Source organism: Plectropomus leopardus, chromosome 12 (assembly GCF_026936395.1).
Source record: "Plectropomus leopardus strain MGB_pleo_1.0 chromosome 12, ASM2693639v1, whole genome shotgun sequence".
Classification (NCBI taxonomy): Eukaryota; Metazoa; Chordata; class Actinopteri; order Perciformes; family Serranidae; genus Plectropomus; species Plectropomus leopardus.
The window spans coordinates 35058053-35078626 of record NC_142187.1 but is presented as its reverse complement, the minus strand read 5'-3'; the positions used below and the strand labels follow the sequence as shown (position 1 = coordinate 35078626).

Genomic DNA, 20574 nt, shown 5'->3' with positions numbered 1-20574 from the left:
TAAGATTATTTCTCATTTTTCTGAATGATAGAGATTAAAAAAGTTTTCAGTAATTTAAAAAAAGTTAAATTTAAAAAAACAACTTAAAAATCTTCTGCTTTGGGCTTTAATCACTTTAAATAACTTATTTGACAAATCTGTGTAAAAAATGACACAAAACAATTTCAAAATTTGTTTTATTAACAAAAAATGACACAAACCTAATAAGATTTATACAGAATTTTGGCTTTTTCGCACAGCTATTAACCTCTTGACCTGCACACTATAGACTCAAACAGCAGAGACAAAGCTGAACAAAAACGTGACAAAATTTAGGTTTCGTTCTGAAATCACACACCTCCTGTTTGATAAATGAGATGCTTTAATCTGCTGCTTTTTTCCTCAAATAGTTATTTGGTCTTTATAGCATAACAAAACTGAACATTTCCCTCAGGCCCAGTGTGACGTCCTCAAATGTCTTGTAATGTCCGAGCAACTCGAAACCCCCAAAATATTCAATTTACTCTGATGTGAATAAAAAGAACAGCAGGTTATCAAATTTGAGAAGCAAAAAACATCAAACGTTGAAGTTACTTTTCAGCAAAAATGCCAAACGATTGAATAATTATCAGAATAGTTGACAAATTTTCTGTCAACTAATTAAAAAAGTTGAACTCATTCTTTAATAACCTGGATGGACATCAGTTTTCAGACGCCGCTCACGTTCAAACCTCTGAAACCGGAGAAAACTGGATTGTTTGCTTTTGAAAACAAGGAAAAAGGCAATGAGCAACTCGGTAAGAAATGTTGCACAAACTGCAAGAAATTAGAAATTTAGAAATTAGAATCAAGATTTAGATTTAGAAAATTAAAATCAAGTGGGAAATATCTAGGGGAAAAATAGGGAAAACTGTATTTATTATTATCAGAATTACCATTCAGGTTATTGCCTTATTTACTGATTTTTAACTTTTTTACTATTACCTAAAAAATTAGTTGGGGGATTATAAGATATTAAAAAAAAAAAAAGAAAATAGGGAAAAAATGAAAAATGTCCAAAAGAAATGATTTATTAATGTTATAATTATTTCTTTAAAATTAAAAAAACACATTTCTGTGTTCTTAAAAAATATATAGTTTTTTTTTCTTTTCTTTTTTGGCATTTTCTTAAAGTCCCTTTTTGTTCCTTTTTTAAAAACTTTTCTGTCTTTTTCTTTTGTTTATTTTCAGGTAATATTTGTGTAACTTGTTCCATGTTTCTGAAATATATCGAGCCAATTATCAAATTATCAAGAAAATAAAATAAATTCATATATATAAAATATATATATGATTTTTTGTAACTTTTTTTCTTTTTACCACTTTCTTGCAGTTTATGCATTTATTTTTGGATAATTTCTTATTTAGTTGCTTGTCACTTTCTCCACATGGTTTTCAAAGAAATCGAGACAATCTGCACAAGTTTCTAAGGGTTAAAAGAGCGTACTTTAAATATTTTAAAACCTTTTAAAACTCACTTTGTCTCCTGCACATTTAGAAAACTTGTTATTCGTGAATTTTAAATAGCCTCTTTGATTTTAAAACTATTTACAGAGCAGAGGATTGTGGAGCGAAACCTGCGCGCCGCTCAGACGTTGGGATGACATTTCTTCACGTGTAACTTGAGGCTGTATTTGACGATGAAGCTGCGCGAGCAGAGCGTGCAGGCGTACGGTAGCTCCCCTGTGTGCACGCTCAGGTGCGACTTGAGGTGAGCCGACTGCGTGAACTTCTTGCCGCACTGGCTGCAGGTGAACGGCCTCTCGCCCGTGTGGATCCGCATGTGAACGTCCAGGTTCTGAGACGTGGCGTACGTCTTGGAGCAGACGGCGCACGTGAAGCGTTTCGCTCGGGCGCCCGGCTGCCCGTGAGCGAGCGGGCGTCCTGATTGGTCCCGGTAGAGGGCGTAGTTCATCACGTCGGCGTCGTCGTACTCAAACGCAGAGTTGCTGCTTTCAGACAGCTGGCAGTCTGTGGAGGTGGAGCCCGTCACGTTGATCATCTTCAGCCCGAAAGCGTCGCCGTCCAGGTTTTCGTTTTGGTGAAAGTGAGCGTAACTCATCGGGTTTTTCGCCTGTTTGGTCCACGTCAGGCTGAGATCCAGCTCCGCTCTGTTTGGCTCCATCAGAGCGCCGTTACCGAAATATGTTTGCCTGTTGGCGCTCGGAGGGACCAGCGGGGACTCCTGGTGGACCAGCTGGACGTCCGGGTCCACCTGTGCAGAGTAGGAACAAACCGACTCGCCGGCCTCCATCTCGCCGCCGCCGAGCTGAGCGGAGCAGCCGGGCTCGCTGCGGGGAGAGTCCAGCGTGTACACGGTGACGCTCTGCTGCGCGCCTGCTGTCTTCAGAGCGAGCGGCTCAGAGGACGCCCTCCTGTCCGCGTCCTCGTCCACCGTCCAGTGTCTCTTCACGCTCCGGCTGACGGGCGCGGACGCGGCGGGCTCTCTGACTGCGGGCGTCCCTCCATCAGCGGGTGTTTGGTGATCTGCGAGAAAAGAGAAAATAACGTCAGATGCAAACACACATTTACAGGAATTTCCGTCCTGTAATCCTGTTCACACCGTTTCCGGTAACCACCTGTCCTCTTTAACCCCGTGAAACCCGAGCGAAGCGCTTTGATTTCCGTCAAAACACACAAGCCAGAGAGCAATTTAATATGACACGGCCCCAAAAACAGCAACAACAAAAATAATTAGAGGGTACAAGGAAATGACCTGAAAATAAGAAAAACAGACAAAAAAGTTCGAAACAAATGAGAAAAAATCCTGAAAAAAAATCCCACTGTTTTTTCCTGTAACATAATATTAAACATATAATTACACTAATATAAAATACATTTCCTGGAAATTATCCCCATGCTTTTTTTCTAATATTCTGATAACCCATTTTTAGTCTCTTTGTTGTTTGTTTGTTTGTCTCTTTGTTGTCTTTCTGTGTTTTTGTTGTTGTTTTGTTGCATGTGAAAAAAACTTTTACTCGCTTAAAAATCCACATTTGTCTTCCACCTCTAGGTATTAATTACTTTAAATAACTTATGTGACAAATCTGGTTTTTTTTTTTTAATTCATTTTTTATAACCAAATTGGTTTAATTTCTTTTAGAAACATGAGCAACTTAACAAGCGAGAAATTAGCAATATATTTGTTAAAGGGTACAAGAAAATTACCTGAAAATAAGCACAAAAGTAAAACAAATACCTAAAAAAACAGAATAAAAACCAAGAACTTTTGGTTTCACGCTGGTACTCACCTTCCTCGAAGGCGTCGTTACTGTCCGAGTCTTCATCTTTGATCAACACCACGTCTGGAAGCTGGAAAAGATTTCATTAAAAACAAAAGACAAAAAAAACAACTCTTACAGCAGCACAGCTGCAAGAGGAATAATTATATTGACCAATAAATATAAAGTTCAATTATTATCATCAACAAACCTCATTAAGGCAAACACATGAGACGCAGATGAAGTCGATAAAATGCAAACTAATTAAGATAAAATGTCCCTTGAGTCCTGATTGGCTGACTCATCTTTCAGGTTAATTAACTTTTTAATGAGAACATAATTTAAAAAAAAGAAAAAAAAAGAAAAGAAAAGGAAACCAGAGATGGTTGTAACACCAAATTAAATTCTAACAGTTGCTCGAGATCAGCCTTCAGCCGAGTGATTCACCAAAACTGCAGAAATGTTCAGAGCAGTTATTGTTTTAATCCTGTTATCTCAGAATCTCTGTGTAATTATCACATTATCTAAAAAACATGTTATAACGAAAATACGACTTTCCGCTGCAGCTAATGAGGTCTAATATATAAATAAATCCCGGTTATCTTAAATTAAGGGATCAACCTGCACTGAGCATGTGCAGCACAGATAAGGAGATGATTAACTTTTGATCTACAGATTAATATGAGAATTAATATAATTTCAGCCTCGTCTGGGGTCAGTATTCACTGTCAAATTGACTTGATTTCTTAAATAAATAAATAAATACAAATTGAAGAAGGCAAAGAGCAATTAAAGAAGAAATGACCCAAACATTAGAAAACAAGAAAATTACCTGAAAATTAGTAATCTCATAGAATTCTGACTTTTTTCTTATAAATTTATGTGATTAATATTGTTTTGATACAACTCAATTCACTTTTTTCACAATATTGAGATTTCTTTTGAAATTTCAAAATTTACTTGTAATATTGTGACCTTTAATAACTAATCTATGATTTTTTTAAACAATTTCTTTAAAAAAAAAAAAAGGTAATGAACAATTAAAGAAGAAATGAAACAAACGTAAGCAAGATATAAGTTTGAAAAATTCAAGAAAATTGCATGAAAATTTGTAAATATTAATATAATATAATTAATAATAACGATAATAAAAGTGCAATGAGGTAATTAAAGAAATGACCCAAACATTAGCAAGAAAATTAATTAAAAGATAAAAAATGAAAAATAGTAAATACTAATATAATAAATAAATAATTAACAATAAATATGTAAATAATAATAATAATAATAATTAAATGTAAGAAAAAATACATTTTTTTATACATAAAATATATACAGATATAAAGCGCCTTTCTAGTTTTGCCCCACCTCCTCTTCTCTCATAAATAATGAACAGTCCCTGTGTGTTTATCAATTTTTCTTAATTTGGTCGATTAGTCGACTCTCAGCTCCGGGATCAGCTGAGGAGCGGCCGTAGACCGGCAGCAGTGAGGTGATACAGATGAGATGATGTGTTTACCTCCTCCCGGGGACCCGCCACCCCTCCTCCTCCTCCTCCTCCTCCTCCTCCTCCTCCGTCTCCTCCGGTGTCTCCTCCGTCGGTGTCCCGGTGCTGCTGCGGCGTCTCCGCCGCCGGTGCGCTCTCCGCCGCGGGTGCGAACTCCGGTTCCGCCGCCGCAGTCCCCCCGCCGCCCCGGACCACGATGGACTGGATGAGGTGCAGCTTCTTCCGCAGGTCGTCGTTCTCTTTGCGGCTGCGGCTGATCTCGCGCTGCAGCGCCGCGTATCCTTCGTCCACCAGCTCGCAGATTTCCGCCACCGCCGCTTTGGTGAGCGCGCTCATGATGATGCACAGCTGCTCGTGCAGCGCGCTGCTGCTTAGCACGGACATCCCGCCGCTCGCGAGGACACCGGGCCGAGACACCTGCTAACGGGCCGCGCGGAGGTCCGACGGCCGCCGAGACACGGTCAGATGTCGGTAACGGAGCCGCTGAGCGTGTTTGGGTTTTAATTTGTCGCTCCGCTCATCACAAAGGCGACAACTACTTCCTGCTGGATTACACTTCCGGAATAACACTGCCGACTTCAAAATAAGAGCCTGGTGTTATTGTTGACCGGAGGAGGGGCACAAACATATGGAAGCCCATTTCTGCCAATAAAAGAAAACTATAAGAGGAAAACTCAGTCATAGTAATGATAATAATAATAATAATGATGATGATAACTATAATCATAATAATAATAAATCATAAAGTCAAAGTTATGAAATAAAAAGTCAAAAAAATGAATGAGTAAAAATAACGCATTGCAAAATTTTGGAGTAAAAAACAAAAAAATATTAATATTGCAAAAATGCTGAACGGTTTGTTAAAAAGCAGGATTACAAGGGTAGATACAAAAGGTAGGTTTTAAATTAATGTGTTAAAAAAAAATAATAGGCCTAAATGATGAATATATTGCAAAAAATAGATACAAAATAGAACAAACAGGTAATTGAAAAGAGTAAAAAAATATAAATAATTTACTGAATGATAATAATATGTCAAAATTGAATAAAAAAATTTAAGAAATGGATAATTTAAAAAATGAATGGGTAAACATATATAAATATATTAAAAATGCTCAATTTTATTTCGATTTATAAATTATTTGATGTGATTTATAAATTATACCTGTTGACTATTAATTTACTGTCAGTTAAATTTATGGAAAGAACAGAAATGTGTACATTAATAGCTCCATGACGTTATTGCAGCTCCATCTGCCAGTAAATTTAGTGAAAAAAGGACCAGAAATGGCGTTTTGTATTTAAATGTGAGGTGAAGACCTGGAGGCCGTGTGCGGCTCCCTGCTGAGCCTGCTGTTGTTGGGTCACTGTGTGAGTGGTTTTGTTTGACAGCAGTGGAGTCGGTGAGAGTCCAGTCAGCTGCTGCTTCTCTGCGCTTCTATTGTGTGAAAGGCGTTTGTTTGTGTTTCTATCGGACATTGTGTGTCGGGATGGAGAACGGTCCGACACAATGAACCCGGACGGATAAAACATCACGTCATCAGCTGGTAGATGTTTCTGTTTCTCCTCGTGCCTCACCGAGGCAGGAAATGACATTTTGGGATTTTAGAGGCCCACAGTGATATATATATATATATATATATATATATATATATATATATATATATATATATATATATATATATATATATATATATATATATATATATATATATGTATATATAAATTATTTGACACATTTAACACTTTGATACTGGAGTAAATTGGTTGGTTTGATTTCTTTGAAAAACATGGACGAAAGGCAACAAGCAACTTAACAAGACATGGCTCAAAAATGTGAAAAACATTGGTATAGGTAATAGTAGTATAAATAATGTTATTTTTTATTCTTTTTTTTACCAGATGGTACGGGACTGGTACCCAGTATCGTGTGATGACCTGATCTCAGATACCTGGATGGTAAAAACAGACTCAGAACATCCGTTCATTAAGATTTCACACTTTTTATTCCAGATTAACACCAACTAATGAACATTCACATGCTTCTTACAGGCGTCGGCTCTCGTTCCTCTGATCGAAGGACTGAAGTGGACCCAAACAGCCCACGTTGTTTCTGAGGTAAGAACTGATCTGGATCTGGGGCCCAAATTATGGAAGTAAATCTGTTCTGTCTTATTTTCAAATTATTCCCAGATGTATACTCTGAATTTTATAACGGGTATTTTGGCATCTAAATTTGGCCTATTGAATTTGAGCATTTTACAAATATTATTAGTTTTTTTTTTTTTTTTTTTTAATGTGAATTTTGGATTCTGAATTAAGGTGAAAATGGGAGCAGCAGCCACGGGTTTGATTCCAGCTTCGGCCTTTTGCGGCATGTCATCCCCTCTTTTTACCCCTTTCACGCTTAAGCTCTCCTGTCTCCAATAAAGGCAAAAAGAAAAAAAGAGGAGGAAAAAAGATAAATACATAAAAAACTAAATTAAAATCAATACAATAAAATTTAAATATAAATAAATAAAGGTGAAAATGACAATGAAAATCTGAAAAAAGGCAAAAAATTCAGATACATAATATTCATGTGTAAATATTCAGTGCTAGAAATTCAACGGCTTTTTAATTTCAGAATCAGATGGAACAGATTTACTTCCTCACGAAATCACAAACCGTGTAACTCTCAGAGAGCTCCGAATTTAGCCGAAAATATTCTAGTACGTTCCCGCCTCCCAGGTTTTAGCCCAAGTTCGACTAGTAATTTTTGTGAGTGTGGCCCCAGGTCATATTTGTACAAGGCAGTTCAGATGTTAAAAACGTGTAAGGCCTGATGAACGGAAAACAGTCGAATCTACGGATCAGTTTTTCTAAAGCAAACTTTCTTTTAAAACTTTCAACTGAAAAATAAAAAAGATGTATTCAAAGGACAGGTTGAGTACCAGCAGTGAGGTCCTGGTCTTTCACAGTTTTGGAGCTCAGTATCACGAGTGCAGAAATTCAGCTGCTCGCAGTGTTCAGCGGTGACAGGAGGCGGGTTTCCATTAACCCTTAAACTGCGCAAATTGAAACTGCGAATATAAAATACGCCTAATGGAGACACGGCGATTTAGTAAAAAAAAATTCCATTTACTGCAGAAAAAAGTTTGAGGTGTTATTTCAGGTGATGCCAAAAAGACTTATTTTGCAAAAATAAGAAATAAAGCTGCTGATGTTTTGAACATCTGTCGCCATGGTTACTGTGATGTTATGGTCAGAGGAGAAGTCGCAGAGCATCACTCAGAGGAAACACAGTCAGCTCCACGCTGAGTTTCATCGACACTGTGAAAACATTAAGTGTTGCGTGCATGTGTGATGGAAACCCGCCTCGTGTCGGTGTTAAACGGGAGCGGCGCTCTGCTCCGCCGGATGGTGCTTCTGCTGGTGGATCCTCAGGTTCTGCTTCCCGGCGAATCTCTTCCCGCAGTGCTCGCAGGCGAACGGCCGCTCTCCGGTGTGGACGCTCTGGTGCGTCTTCAGGTGTCCCGACTGCGTGAAGCGCTTCCCGCACTGAGCGCAGCTGTACGGCCGCTCGCCCGTGTGAACGCGCACATGCGTCTCCAGGCTGCGGGACGACGTGAAGCATTTTCCGCAGTAGCTGCAGACGAAGCGTCTGTCCCTGCAGTACCTGTTCAGGTCCAGCGGGTCCACTCTGGATCCCCCGAGACCCAGAGCTAAAGGGAAACCCGCGACATTCAGGTCTGACACTTTGTCCAGCAGCGTCGGCCGCTGAGGGACGGGCACCATGCTGGGCAGGCCCTGACCGGTCCACGACGAGCACAGGTCCAGGTCTGAGTCGTAGGGGAGGGAGCTGATCAGGGACACGCCTCGCTTCAGCTCAGAGGTCCCGAGCAGCGAGCTGGGGCTCCCTCCGGACCCGAGCAGGAACGGCTTCCTCGTCGGAGCTTCGCAGTCCGACTCGGACGCCAGATCAAACACCACGTCTGACGAGCTCTCGGCGCCGCCTGCAGGGCCCGGAGACCCCGGTGCACTGTGGGATTCCTGACGCTCTGACGCTTCGTCGCTGTTCTGATCCCACAGCCGCATGTCGGCCGCTGAGGTCCTCATCCCGGAGGGTCCCTCATCACTGTCCTCTCTGTCTGACGGCTGCACCTCCGTCCCTTCACACACACACACACACACACACACACACACACACACACAGTTTAAACATGGCGGCAGAGTTGGAGGTCATTCTGCATTTAAGGCCTCAGAGACTAAAGACCAGCGTGACCACTTCTGTCAAAACTTCTGCTTTTACATAAAACCTGTTTACACTAAAAAAAAAGAAACAAAAACAGAGGCTGCAGTTTGTCTGTGCATTCGCTGTCAAATTGTCACATGACGCTTTCAGCAGGTTTCTATTAACTCTGAAATTGCACGCCATAAATATGAAATACGCCTAATGGAAACTCAATTTAGAAAAAAAACCCTCGCATTTATTGTAAAAAAGTTTTCACGCCTGCATGAGGTGGTCGTTCAGGAGACTGGACAAATCCGCATTTGTCAAAACTGCAATGGAAACACTTTTTTTAGGCTTTTCTAGGTCACATGACGCTGTGAGGTCACATAACGCTGTGAGGTCACATGACGCTGTGAGGTCACATGACGCTGTGTCTATGTGCTTGTCAGGAGGAACTGGCTCCCTCATGATGCAGCAGAAGCTACAGAGCTGTTATTGCATCACATAACTCTGAGAAAATTTTGAATCCACACTTCCTCTGTGAAATCGTGGACTACATCTCCCAGAAATCCCTCATACACAGCCACGCCCACGTATAAGGGGCTCGCCTTTCCATCATGGCTCCATAACACGCCTACGTGGCCTTGGATTGGAAATAATGACGGCTAGCGCGGTGGCTGCAATAGAAATAAAGCTGCTGATGTTTTGAACATCCATCGCCATGGTTACTGGGATGTTATCACCAGAGGAGAAGCTGCAGAGCATCACTCAGAGGAAACGCAGTCAGCTCCACGTCGACATTTTGAAAATATATCCTAAGTTTTGTTTAAATCTGTGATGGAAACCCGCCTGCTGACTGTGTGATATCACAGCTTTCATCTTCTCTCCTCGGTGATCTGTGATTTATTTTGAAGCCATGCCGGCTGTTTCCCTCAGTCCGGCTGTCAGTTAAACATTCATTTCTGGATTATTAACGGTCGCCGTGTTTCCTCGCTCACCGTCCTCGTTGATGAGCAGCTCGTCCGTGTCGTCGCTCCTGTCCGCCTCCTCTTTGGCCATTTCCTCCTTTATCAAAACAACATCTTGCTCGCTGGGCTCCTCCGCAGCTCCCGGCGAATCCTGAACGTAGAAAAAACATAGAATAAACACGTTAAATTTAACCTTTAGGTCCCGCTTTAATATTACACACATCTGTATCTCTCTAAACACAAAATGTGCTCTTTAAAATCAATTTTTTAAAAATATTATACATTTGAAAAGTCCAGTTTTTTCTGACATCATGTAAATGTACAGACTGGATCCTTAAATTTGGTCTTTGTCCTCTCACCTCTTTTCCCGCAGGAGTCAGCTCTGCCGTCACCTCCAGCGCAGCGACCCGTCCGCTTCTTTTCAGATTTGCTTTCGACTGTTTGGGCCTCGCTGCAGCTGGTAAGGCACGCTCTGGGTGCAAAACACATCAACAAAGTTACCATACTGGCTGCTCAGGTGGGACGAAGGGGATCTCCAGGGGTCTCTGAAGGGGTCTGAGGTGGATCTGGACTCAGTACGTTTATGTGCACAGATAAATCGAGGTACAGTTATGCTCGATTAGGCCATTTATTGGTTGGATTTCTTTCAAAAACATGGAGAGAAGGCAATGAGCAACTTAACAACACAAAACAATAACACATGCCCCCAAAACTGCAAGAACTTTGTAAAAAAAAAAAAAAAAAAAAAAAAAAAGTTAGAAGGAAATCACATGAAAATGAAAAAAAGAAAATGTAATTATTTTCTTTAAGCACGATTCAAAATATTATTATATAAACCTAATTGTGTATTTTGATGCCTTTTCTGAATATTCTAGATCAGCTGTTTAATTTGGCAAATATGCATTTAGGGTTTAAAGTTTTATAGCAGTAAAATGGCGAATTGTAACCTGACTCAACTAAATCGCTAACCTGACTTTTTATATCCTGTCTAAAACAAATCAGTGGGAGTCAATAGTCAAAATGACTAAAAAATGAGCACTTACTGTGTATAAATGTGTAACTAAGTTATTTAAGTTTACTTTGTGGGGAAAATACTGGAAAACTGTTGGTTCAGTAAACTAACAATTTGAGTTATTTTACTTTATGTGACATCACATGGTCGTTATTAGGTGTCCCAATACTTTTTCTGAATACTCTAAATTAAGTCTTAAATTGGCATATACATGTATGAGGCATATACATGTATGTAGGGGGTTAAGCTTTATATTGATAAAAGTCCACTCTGCTTGCTAGCTGTTAACATTTACTCCTAACCTGATTTTTTTGCATCCTGTGCAACAAAATAGTGGGAGTCAATGGTCAAAACGACTCAAAAAATGACACTCTCAATTATAAACAGGACTTAAAATCTATCAGTGCCTACTATATATAAATAATGTGTAGTTAAGTTATTTCTGTTGATTTTGTGGTTAAAATGTTGGGAAATGCCAAGAACCAGCTTCAGTTTTAAAGTTTAAAGTTATTTTACCTTTTCTGATGTCACATGCTCTTAATTATCCATCTGAGTGCATTTTCTGAATATTCTAGATCAAGTCTTAAATTCGGCATACATACATGTGTGGAGGGGAAGCGTTTATATCAATAAAGGGGCAAGTTTACTCTGTTTGCTCGCTGTGAACGTTAACTGCTAACCTGACTTTTTAGCGTGAGTTAAAGGTCAAAACGACTTTAAAAAATGACGCTTTAGTGTAATTTGGGGTTTAATATATATGCCGAATTATAAATGACACTGAGAAAAAAGTATCGTTACAAAGTCGTCGCTGTCACTTAACAAAGGGCGCGTTTTATAAACAAAATAACATTTTCTGAGCAGTTTTTTCATGGAGTTTGGTGTACAGCACCGAGCGGAAAAACAGCGGTTATCGGAGTTTATTCATTGCGGTTAACATGCTGCCGCCGTCATCGGTGTCACGGAGGTGGAAATAACGGACATTTAAAACAAAAACAAAAAAAAACTCACCGACGGTGAAACCCACACCCCCCCGGCCGGCCGCCTCCAGCCCGCCGTCGCCGAGCACCGCGGCGCTCCCCCGGTGTCCCCGGGCGATGATGGTCTCGATGAGCTCCAGCTTCCTCCGCAGCGCCTCGTTCTCCTTGTGGCTGCGGCTCAGCTCCAGCTGCAGCACCGCGTAGCTGTCGTCCACCAGCTCGCAGATCTCCGCCACGGCCGCTCTGGTCAGCGCCTCCATGATGGACGTCAGCTGGGAGTGAAACGCCTTGTAGCTCGTCATGATGCGCGGACGTGAAACGACAACAAACCGCCGAAAACGTCAGTTATAAACCACCATGAGGGACGCGCGGCGCGTGCGGGAGGACAGTGCGGGGTCCGGTCAGCTGTCCGCGGTCAACTGGTCCTTCCGTTAGCCGGGCAGCGAGAGACCACCGCGGGGACGCTGACGGATGCCGCTGCGGTTAATCGACGTTTGTTTGTTGTTGGTCGGTTGTCTCCTCCTCAACGTGTCGGAACAACTTCCGTAATGCCACTTTCAAAATAAGAGCTCAAAGTGGATGAAAGCGGTGCTGCCTTCGCGTGCGCCATGTAAACTCAGAACAAAAGGTTTTTTTCGAGTAAAACATCAACGACAACAATAATAATAATAATAAATCAGCATATACAATAATAATTAAACAATTAAATGAGAAATGCAAATGAAAAATAAATAAAGATAAAATGAAAGTAAATGGTAATAGGAAAGATTTGTATCTGAGTAATGAAAATAGGGATAAAAGAAATACAATAGAGAGATGGTAAATGGGATAATAAAAAATAAGTAAAAAGGAACCAAATAAAACACAAATAATTAGAGGAAAATAAGGAGATAATAGGTAGACATAAAGATAATAAAGTGAAATAAAATGGAGAAATAAAAATAGTGAAAAATAAGTTTCAAATATAAAAAAACGTAATAAGGACTGGTGCATATGCATATAGATCAGTGACAGAAAGTAATAACAGGACAAGTACTCTACTGAAGTAGCTACCTGTACTTTGTCTAATTACCTCCAGTTTATGGCACTTTTTACCTCACCTCAAAGGTAAATATTGTAATTTTTGTATTTTTACTACAATATTTGACATCTATAAATAATGGTCACTTTGCAGATGAATAGGCTGTAAAACAGGATTCATTATTGTACATTATATATGCTCCGTGGTAAAGATAAAACTACCTCACACTAACACACAAAATACTGCTAGGAAGTCAGTGCATCAGTCTCAATATTAAGCATACACTATAAATAATAATTCTGTTATAGTAATTATTATATTTATGTGGGAAAATACGTGATATTTAATTGATTTAATTGAATCAGGTATTAGTATCAGTCTATATCTGCTGCCTTCATTTGTAGTGATAATATTTCCCACAGTACGTGAATGCAGCATCAGGCCGGTTTCTATGGTAACGCCTGACAACAGAGAGGACGATGGTTTACAGTGAGTTAAAAACAAAAAGGACAACAAAATAACATTTCTCTGCTATGTTTCTGTCGTTTATCACTGTTGTTTGTAAATTAAACGTTTAACTTTGTGTTTTTTAGAAGCTAAAAGTGAAATTTTAGATGTTAATTACGTAAATGAAGCAGCTAACGGTAATTTTTGGGGGGATTAAGCTAGCTGCTAATGTTAACGTTAGGTAATGCGCTCTCCGTTTAAATAATTATGAATAATATTATTGGTGAATGGAGGTTCAGTTTTAATTTTGGGTAAAGTTTGAGTTTATTGCGACCACTGTCTCGGTCTGGCTGATTTTGAGCAGTCCACTGATTTAGCATGCTAACGTTAGTTTTACTTTCTTCACTACCAATAATAATTTGACATTTAACCCTTTGAAACCTGAATCGACATCTGTTTCTTTAAACTGTTTACCAGCTGTTTGACTCCTAAAGTGGTGTGATTTCTTTTCAAAACATTAGGAAAAAAGGCAATGAGTAATTTAGCAAGAGATGGCTCAGAAACTGCAAGAAATTTGTGAAAGGTGAAAAAAAAGACTTGAAAATTCATTAAAAAAGGTGAGGATAATTAGAAAAGTATTTAAAAAGAGGTGGTAAAATGTCCAAAAAGTATATTTAAATTTTAACACCTTTTTTCCAGAACTTTCTATTTCTTTTTATTTTTTTTGTTGTTGTTTGGTTTCTTTTTTTCTCTCCAAACATGGCTTCAAAATAACCTCATAGTAAAGAAAAGCAGGCGCATTGATCTGTAAGTGATGTAATGTGAGTAATGATGCTGCTGCAGAAACGCAGCGCCCCTCCTGATGTTTGTTGTGTTGTTACTGCACCAAAGTGTTTTCTCCTCATATTTTTGAGTGTTTGTGTGTGTGTTTTGTGTGTTTTTGTGTGTTTTTGTGTGCGCAGTCACAGAGGAGCTGGTCCGCCGCCGGGCCGAGCACAACGAGTGTGAGATCTTCTCCCTGGAGGAAGTTTCTCTGCACCAGCAGGACATCGAGAGGATCGAGCACATCGACAGGTGGTGCAGGGAGCTGAGGATCCTGTACCTGCAGAACAACCTCATCTCAAAGATCGGTGAGACGTCACGCAGTGAAACTGAAAACTGGATGAAAAAAAACTGGAAAAAAAACTAAAAAACGGTTCACTCTGTAAAAGTATTTAACTAAAGATGATTGTATGACGATTGCTATTAATTGAAACCAAAAAACAATGTCAAAAAATAGGGAAAATGTCCTTCATAAATGTAATAATTTTCTAATAAAATTATGCAAAAGAAAAAAAATGTATATATTAAGTATTTACAGACACATATAATTTTCATTACTTTTTTTATTTTTTGCTTATTTTCAGGTAATTATTTTGTAATTTTTTTACTAATTGTTTTGCTTATCTTCAGGTCATTTCAGAATCAGAATCAGAAAAAGATTTATTGCCAGGTATAGTTAACACAATACGAGGAATTTGTTCTGGTGGGTTGGTGAAACATAAATATAGAAAAAAAACAGATAAAATAGAAGATACAAATATAAAATATAAAATATATTTCTTGTAACTTTAATACTATGTTTTTGATCATTTTAGGGTCTTGTCTTGTTCAGCTGCTCGTTTATTTCCTCCCATCTTTTTGAAAGAATTCAAACTAATTTGCTCAAATTCTAGAGGATTAAATATTTATAATTTCTGTTTAATTTATTAACCTTCAGAACCCTCAAGTTAGTTTTAAAGGCAGTTTTTTTGCTGTCTTTATTTAGTTATTCATTTTATTCTTACAAATCTCATTAAAATTTTTCAGATATTATGTCCAACAATCATGCTGGCAGCTTTGAGTTACCAACCAAAAAAGACAAACAAACCCGGGTTTTTTTGAGGGACGTCTCTCGACCGTCAAATCACCAAATCAGTGTTTACGCTGAACTTTACAGACGTTTCCACAGACGCGTTTGTCTTTCATATCTTACCTGTAATCTTGATTGTTTGTTTAGAGAACGTCGGACGCCTGAAGAAGCTGGAGTATTTGAATTTGGCCTTGAACAACATCGAAGTCATTGAAAACCTTGAAGGTCAGTATGCAGAACACAGACCCCCCCCCCCCCATAAATAACAAACATTCCCTAAATTATGTTTCAATATTCAGATTTAATCTTGTTCTGATTTAATTTTATTTTTTTTAATTTTAATGTGATGTAGTCATGAAAAAGAACCGATGAGGAGAATTGACGATTGTTTCAGAGAATGTTCAGTCTTAAAAATTAGCATCATAATAATAATAAAATATTTCCAGGCTGCGAGAGCCTCCAGAAACTGGATCTGACCGTGAACTTCGTGGGCCGTCTGAGCGGCGTGGAGTCTCTGCAGCACAACGTCCGGCTGACCGAGCTGTTTCTGGTGGGGAACCCCTGCACCGAGTTCAACGGCTACCGGCAGTTCGTGGTGTCCTCGCTGCCGCAGCTCAAGGTAACCGAACAGCTGGAGCGAGACAACATCTAATGCCAATGCCGATTTGAACATTTACGACAGATGTTGTTGATATTTTGTCGGTTTGAAGTCGTGTTGTTAAGTTCTAAAAATCCAAACTTCTCATACCAAGGTGAGACATTTTTTCAATTTTTTTTTCCAAAATGAACTTTTTTAGAATTAATTCTTTAATTAACTTTTATTTAATTTTTTTTTTAAATAAACTTTTTTCATTGACTTTTTTTTTAAGATGAAAGATAAAATTCCTCCTAATCCTTTGCAGACATAAAATACTTTGTTTACCGAATAGGTCAGATGGGCAGTCTTTTTAACTTTTTTGTTTTTTAAATTTACTTTTTTTTAATTAAATTTTGAAATTAACTTTTTAAGTAAGGTTTTTTTTTAATTTTTTTTTTTATTTACTCAAAAAAAATTTAAAAAGGGGGTATGATTTGAAAAGTTTTCTCTTCCTTCTCCTTTCACACATAAAATGTATTCACCTTCTCTTACTCCTCTTTGGAAATGAAATACTGAATAAATTTGCTTGATTTCTGTCAAAAAATAGGACGAAGGCAAAGTGCAACAAAAGAAAACAATAAAAGTACAAGACATTTGTTAAAAGTAGAGAAAACGTTAAAAGTACAAGATTTTTTTTTTAAATTAGATAAAAATATTTACAAAAATATTTTTACAATATTAAAAAGGTCATGACCTGGAAAAAGTGATTAAAAACTATAATAATTTTGTAACATAATTTTAAATATGAAACTATGATACGATACAGATTAAAAAAAAGGAATAAATAATTAAAGTCATTTTGATTTGGGTGAAGATTTGGATGAGGAACTCTGAACTGTGACTGAGAGTTTTGGTTTGTTTGTGTCGTCAGTGGCTGGACGGGACGGAGATCAGCCGGTCGGAGAGGATTCGGGCCTCTCAGGGGCTGGAGGAGGTGAGGAGACGAGTGTGGGAGCAGGAGGAGGAGTACCTGCGGAGGAGAGCCAGGGAGAGAGAGGAGGCACAGAGGAAGGAAGCAGGAGAGGAGAGAGGAGACAAGGAGAGGAAAGCAGGCTTCGACGGCCGCTGGTACACCGACATCAACAACACAGTGTGAGCGCAAACTGGACCGCTTCCTGTCAGAGCCGAACACGCCTGAGCGTTAACAAAGGGCCAAAAACAGAAATAAGCTGTTGTGTTGCATTCTGGGAAATGTAGGAGCTAGTGTTTTTTTTTTTAGCTTGATCCACACTATGGATTTCACTGCCTTTGCTCCTTTTTTAAAAGACAATTTATGGAAATGTGATATTAAAATGCTGTCGTAAAACTATAAAAAATCAACAGAGCCGTAAAAAAAGCAAAGAAGCATCCTTACAAGTGAAACTACTGTGTTTAAAAATATATTTTAGGAAAGAGAATTTCACTGTCGCTGGAAACCTCATATATGACAAAATATTTATCTGATTTTGTAATAATAATATTAATAATAATAATAATAATAATAATAATGATGATGATTCTTCTTCCTCTTCCTCTTTATTTATTATTTTTATATTATTATAATGGTTATAAGAATCAGAAAAAGTATAAGGTAATTCAAAAATACTTTATTAAAAAATAATAACAATCAACATAAACTTAAGTAATAAAACAAGAGGAAATAGAAATAAAATGGAGATAAAATGAAATGAAATGATAATAGTAATGATAAAAAATAAGTTTTAAAAGACTTAATTAAAGAAAGAAACACATTAATAATAATAATGATAATAATGATACAATAAGTCAATAATAGGTGTTAATTGTGATAGTCTACAAACATTTATGTAAAACTAAATTAATTTAGAGTGAAAATAAAATAAAAAAAGATTTACCAAAAAGATCATGTCCGACAGCCCATTAGTTTAAAAATACTATAATATAATACTTAAAAAAATAATAACAATCAACATAAACTAAAGTAAAAAAGCTAGAAGAAATAGAAGTAAAATAAAGATGAAATGAAATAAAATTGAGAAATGATAAAAGTGATGAGAAAAAATAAGTTTTAAAAAGTCTTGATTAAAAAACACAAATATTAATAATAATAATAATATTATTAAAAATAATGATGCTAAGTAAATAATAAGTGTTAATTGTGATAAAAAGACTCACACTCTGCTGCACTGAATCAGATTTATTTTCTGGAGAAGATAAAAGTTGTGTTTTCATTATAAACTGAAGCTGAAGTGGCTGAATGTTTCTGCGTCTGTAGTCCGGCGTCGGAGGAGAATAAGGAGAACCAGGAGGTGGAGGAGAGCGTGACGACCCCCGAGTCTGATGAGGAGCGGCGGGAGAAGGAGTTCTGGCACACGCCGTGTTCATTCACCCCCGAATCTCGTCTGGAGGCTCATCGCCACCTGGAGGAGAAGAGAAGGGCAAAGGAGAAGTAAGAGCTCTTTGTTTAAGATTATTCACCCACGATTACACTTCTCCTGTGCAGACTGACTTTATTTAACCCTTTAGGGCCTACTTTAATATCACACACACACACACTCTCTCCTGCATCCCTCTGCGCACAAAATGTGCTTTTCAAAACCAGTCTTAAAAAAATATTAAACATTAATAATTTACTTACATTGAGTTCATTTTTTTAACCAACATCAGTCCTAATCACAAAATATCAAATATTCATTCATTTTCAGAATTTCAACCCTTTAAATGTCAGGTTTGGTCACGAGGACACGATGTTTTTAGATGAAAAAAACAAACAAATGAAAATTAATAATTTTCAGTCTCCTCCTCCTCAGTGTGTGAGTGTAGCTGCTGACAGTCTGGGATATGTCAGTGTGTGAGTGTAGCTGCTGACAGTCTGGGATATGTCAGTGTGTGAGTGTAGCTGCTAACAGTCTGGGATATGTCAGTGTGTGAGTGTAGCTGCTGACAGTCTGGGATATGTCAGCGTGTGAGTGTAGCTGCTGACAGTCTGGGATATGTCAGTGATCAGCAGCTACATTGACTGTGACAGGTCACCTAGTGGAAATAGCATGTATTTCCTCCATATGCCAAATATGGTCAAAATGACCTCATCAGGTGGAAAATAGTCAAAATGACAAATTCAGAGTCAAAAGCCCAGAATGACACCCAGAAATAATACAAGTCCTGTTTTTCTGCTCTGATGGCTGTGGGATCAAAAATGTCAGTTTGAATGGGTTTCAATGGAGCATTTACAAATATGATATAAAACAGCTGAAAACCAGTATTCATAATATTTTAAGAAGTGTGAAGCAGTTTTGAGGTTTTGGCTGCAGTTCACATTTTGGCCACTGGATGTCGCTACAACACTGACCATCGTCATGACGAGTCGACAGGCTCAGGTTCAGCAGAAGAAATCAGCTGTCAGCCAGCGACCAGTTACACACTGATCTGCTGACACACACACCTCCTGGCCAAAAGTATGTGGACACGCAAACTTTCCACCTGGATGTGACAGTTAAGGGAGGTTTAAGGAAAATCATGACATTTGTTTTTCAAAGAAAAAAAAGGCCTAATTTGTTTTCCTTAACAAATGCAGAAAAAATTTCCAAGAAGAAAAAGAAGCCAAAATTAAAAAAAAAAACAAATGTTACAGAATGCAAAACTGCATTTATTTATTTTTTTTACTTCCAAAACTGCTAAATTCGCAAGATGGCACGTTTATCTTTAAAATCGTCAGTAATATCAACACAAAATACATCCATTTAAAGTTGTATTCCCCTCCCCCCAATGCTAAAATAGAAAAATAAAAAAACATAAATTCCTCCCCAGTTGAGAAAATGCCTTCAAAACCTGTGGGCCAAAATCGTCCAAAAATCACCAATTTTATTTATTTAAAAATCACCACAAAAATCGTGCCTTCCAAACTCAGAGGGCATGTTTATCTAAAAAATCAGGAGTAAAATAAGCACAAAATACAGCTATTTAAAGTTGTATGCCCCTCCTCTGCAGCCTAAATAAAAAACATATGTCCCTCCCCGGTGCTTAAGAAATTATTTGACATGCCTCCCCATTTTTGTACCACCCCTTACCCTCTCATAAATAACAAACAGTCCCTTAGTCATATTTAATATTTAGTTCTAATCCTGTTCTGAATTCATTAGTTTTCAAATAATATTTATTTCCCAATTTTCTTTTCCTAAAAACTTCCAAAAAACCAAAATAATCGGCAAGGATTTAAAAAAAAATTTTCTTTTTTTAAAAGAAAACATGCCTTTTACAAAATCATTAAAAAAAGAAAGATAAAAAAATGGCATTTAAAAAAAAAAAAAAAAAAATCCAAAAGATTTTTTTGAAGGAAACATGCCTTCAGAGCTGGTGGGAAGGCACGAATTCTTTAAAATTGGCAGTAAGAATAGGTTCCTATACTTTCATGATTTCCGTCCACATACTTTTGGTCATCTGAGGCTGTATGTCTCAGTACCTCATGAGTGTTGACGCCGAGGCCAAAAGGTGTGCCGCCTCCTCCACCGATCACTGAGACGACTGATCGATCAATCGCGTTATCGAGCGCGTGGCTCGGGTTCAGGTGATTTGTTTCCGGAGCGGGACGGACGCGGACACCAGAAAAACAGACATAAATATCACGTTTTGACACGACAATTAGCAGGACGGATGAGGGGACGTCCGCAGGTGCTTGAGTGCGAGTTCATCCGTCGGGTTAATGAG

The 20574-nt window shown here is 38.2% G+C and overlaps 3 protein-coding genes across 4 annotated transcripts in view; 1 reads left to right on the top strand and 2 right to left on the bottom strand.

The window, feature by feature from the left end:
* Positions 1–159: 159 nt before the first annotated feature.
* LOC121951164 (uncharacterized) lies at positions 160–6357 on the bottom strand. The gene is made up of 3 exons (XM_088085951.1): positions 4759–6357; positions 3270–3330; positions 160–2505 (listed from the first exon to the last, which is right to left on the bottom strand). Exons 1-3 carry the CDS (start codon positions 5128–5130, stop codon positions 1607–1609), a joined length of 1332 nt encoding a protein of 443 aa, XP_087942077.1. The 5' UTR covers positions 5131–6357; the 3' UTR covers positions 160–1606.
* A 376-nt stretch (positions 6358–6733) lies between these two features.
* LOC121951178 (uncharacterized) lies at positions 6734–13262 on the bottom strand. The gene is made up of 4 exons (XM_042497418.2): positions 11948–13262; positions 10287–10399; positions 9958–10078; positions 6734–8897 (listed from the first exon to the last, which is right to left on the bottom strand). Exons 1-4 carry the CDS (start codon positions 12216–12218, stop codon positions 8116–8118), a joined length of 1287 nt encoding a protein of 428 aa, XP_042353352.2. The 5' UTR covers positions 12219–13262; the 3' UTR covers positions 6734–8115.
* Positions 13263–13363: 101 nt separating this feature from the next.
* dnaaf11 (dynein axonemal assembly factor 11) overlaps positions 13364–20574 on the top strand; it is a 50546-nt gene continuing 43335 nt past the window's right edge. For both annotated transcript variants that reach the window (XM_088085949.1, XM_042497417.2), the window contains exons 1-6: positions 13364–13426; positions 14347–14514; positions 15423–15500; positions 15722–15894; positions 16784–17004; positions 18146–18319. In XM_088085949.1, the coding sequence (XP_087942075.1) occupies positions 13417–13426; positions 14347–14514; positions 15423–15500; positions 15722–15894; positions 16784–17004; positions 18146–18319 (824 nt within the window). In that variant the 5' untranslated portion in view covers positions 13364–13416. The remainder of the gene's footprint in view (positions 13427–14346; positions 14515–15422; positions 15501–15721; positions 15895–16783; positions 17005–18145; positions 18320–20574) is intronic.

Bases quoted from the DNA above. Each gene is read 5' to 3' on its own strand.
- LOC121951164 (XM_088085951.1), bottom strand. From the start codon at position 5,130: ATGTCCGTGCTAAGCAGCAGCGCGCTGCACGAGCAGCTGTGCATCATC. The intron at 3,331-4,758 runs GTAAACACATCA...AATCTTTTCCAG, and splicing joins TGGCGGGTCCCCGGGAGGAG to CTTCCAGACGTGGTGTTGAT. The intron at 2,506-3,269 runs GTGAGTACCAGC...CTTTTCTCGCAG, and splicing joins TAACGACGCCTTCGAGGAAG to ATCACCAAACACCCGCTGAT.
- LOC121951178 (XM_042497418.2), bottom strand. From the start codon at position 12,218: ATGACGAGCTACAAGGCGTTTCACTCCCAGCTGACGTCCATCATGGAG. The intron at 10,400-11,947 runs GTGAGTTTTTTT...TTTTGCACCCAG, and splicing joins GGGTGTGGGTTTCACCGTCG to AGCGTGCCTTACCAGCTGCA. The intron at 8,898-9,957 runs GTGAGCGAGGAA...GTGTGTGTGAAG, and splicing joins GCTGCTCATCAACGAGGACG to GGACGGAGGTGCAGCCGTCA.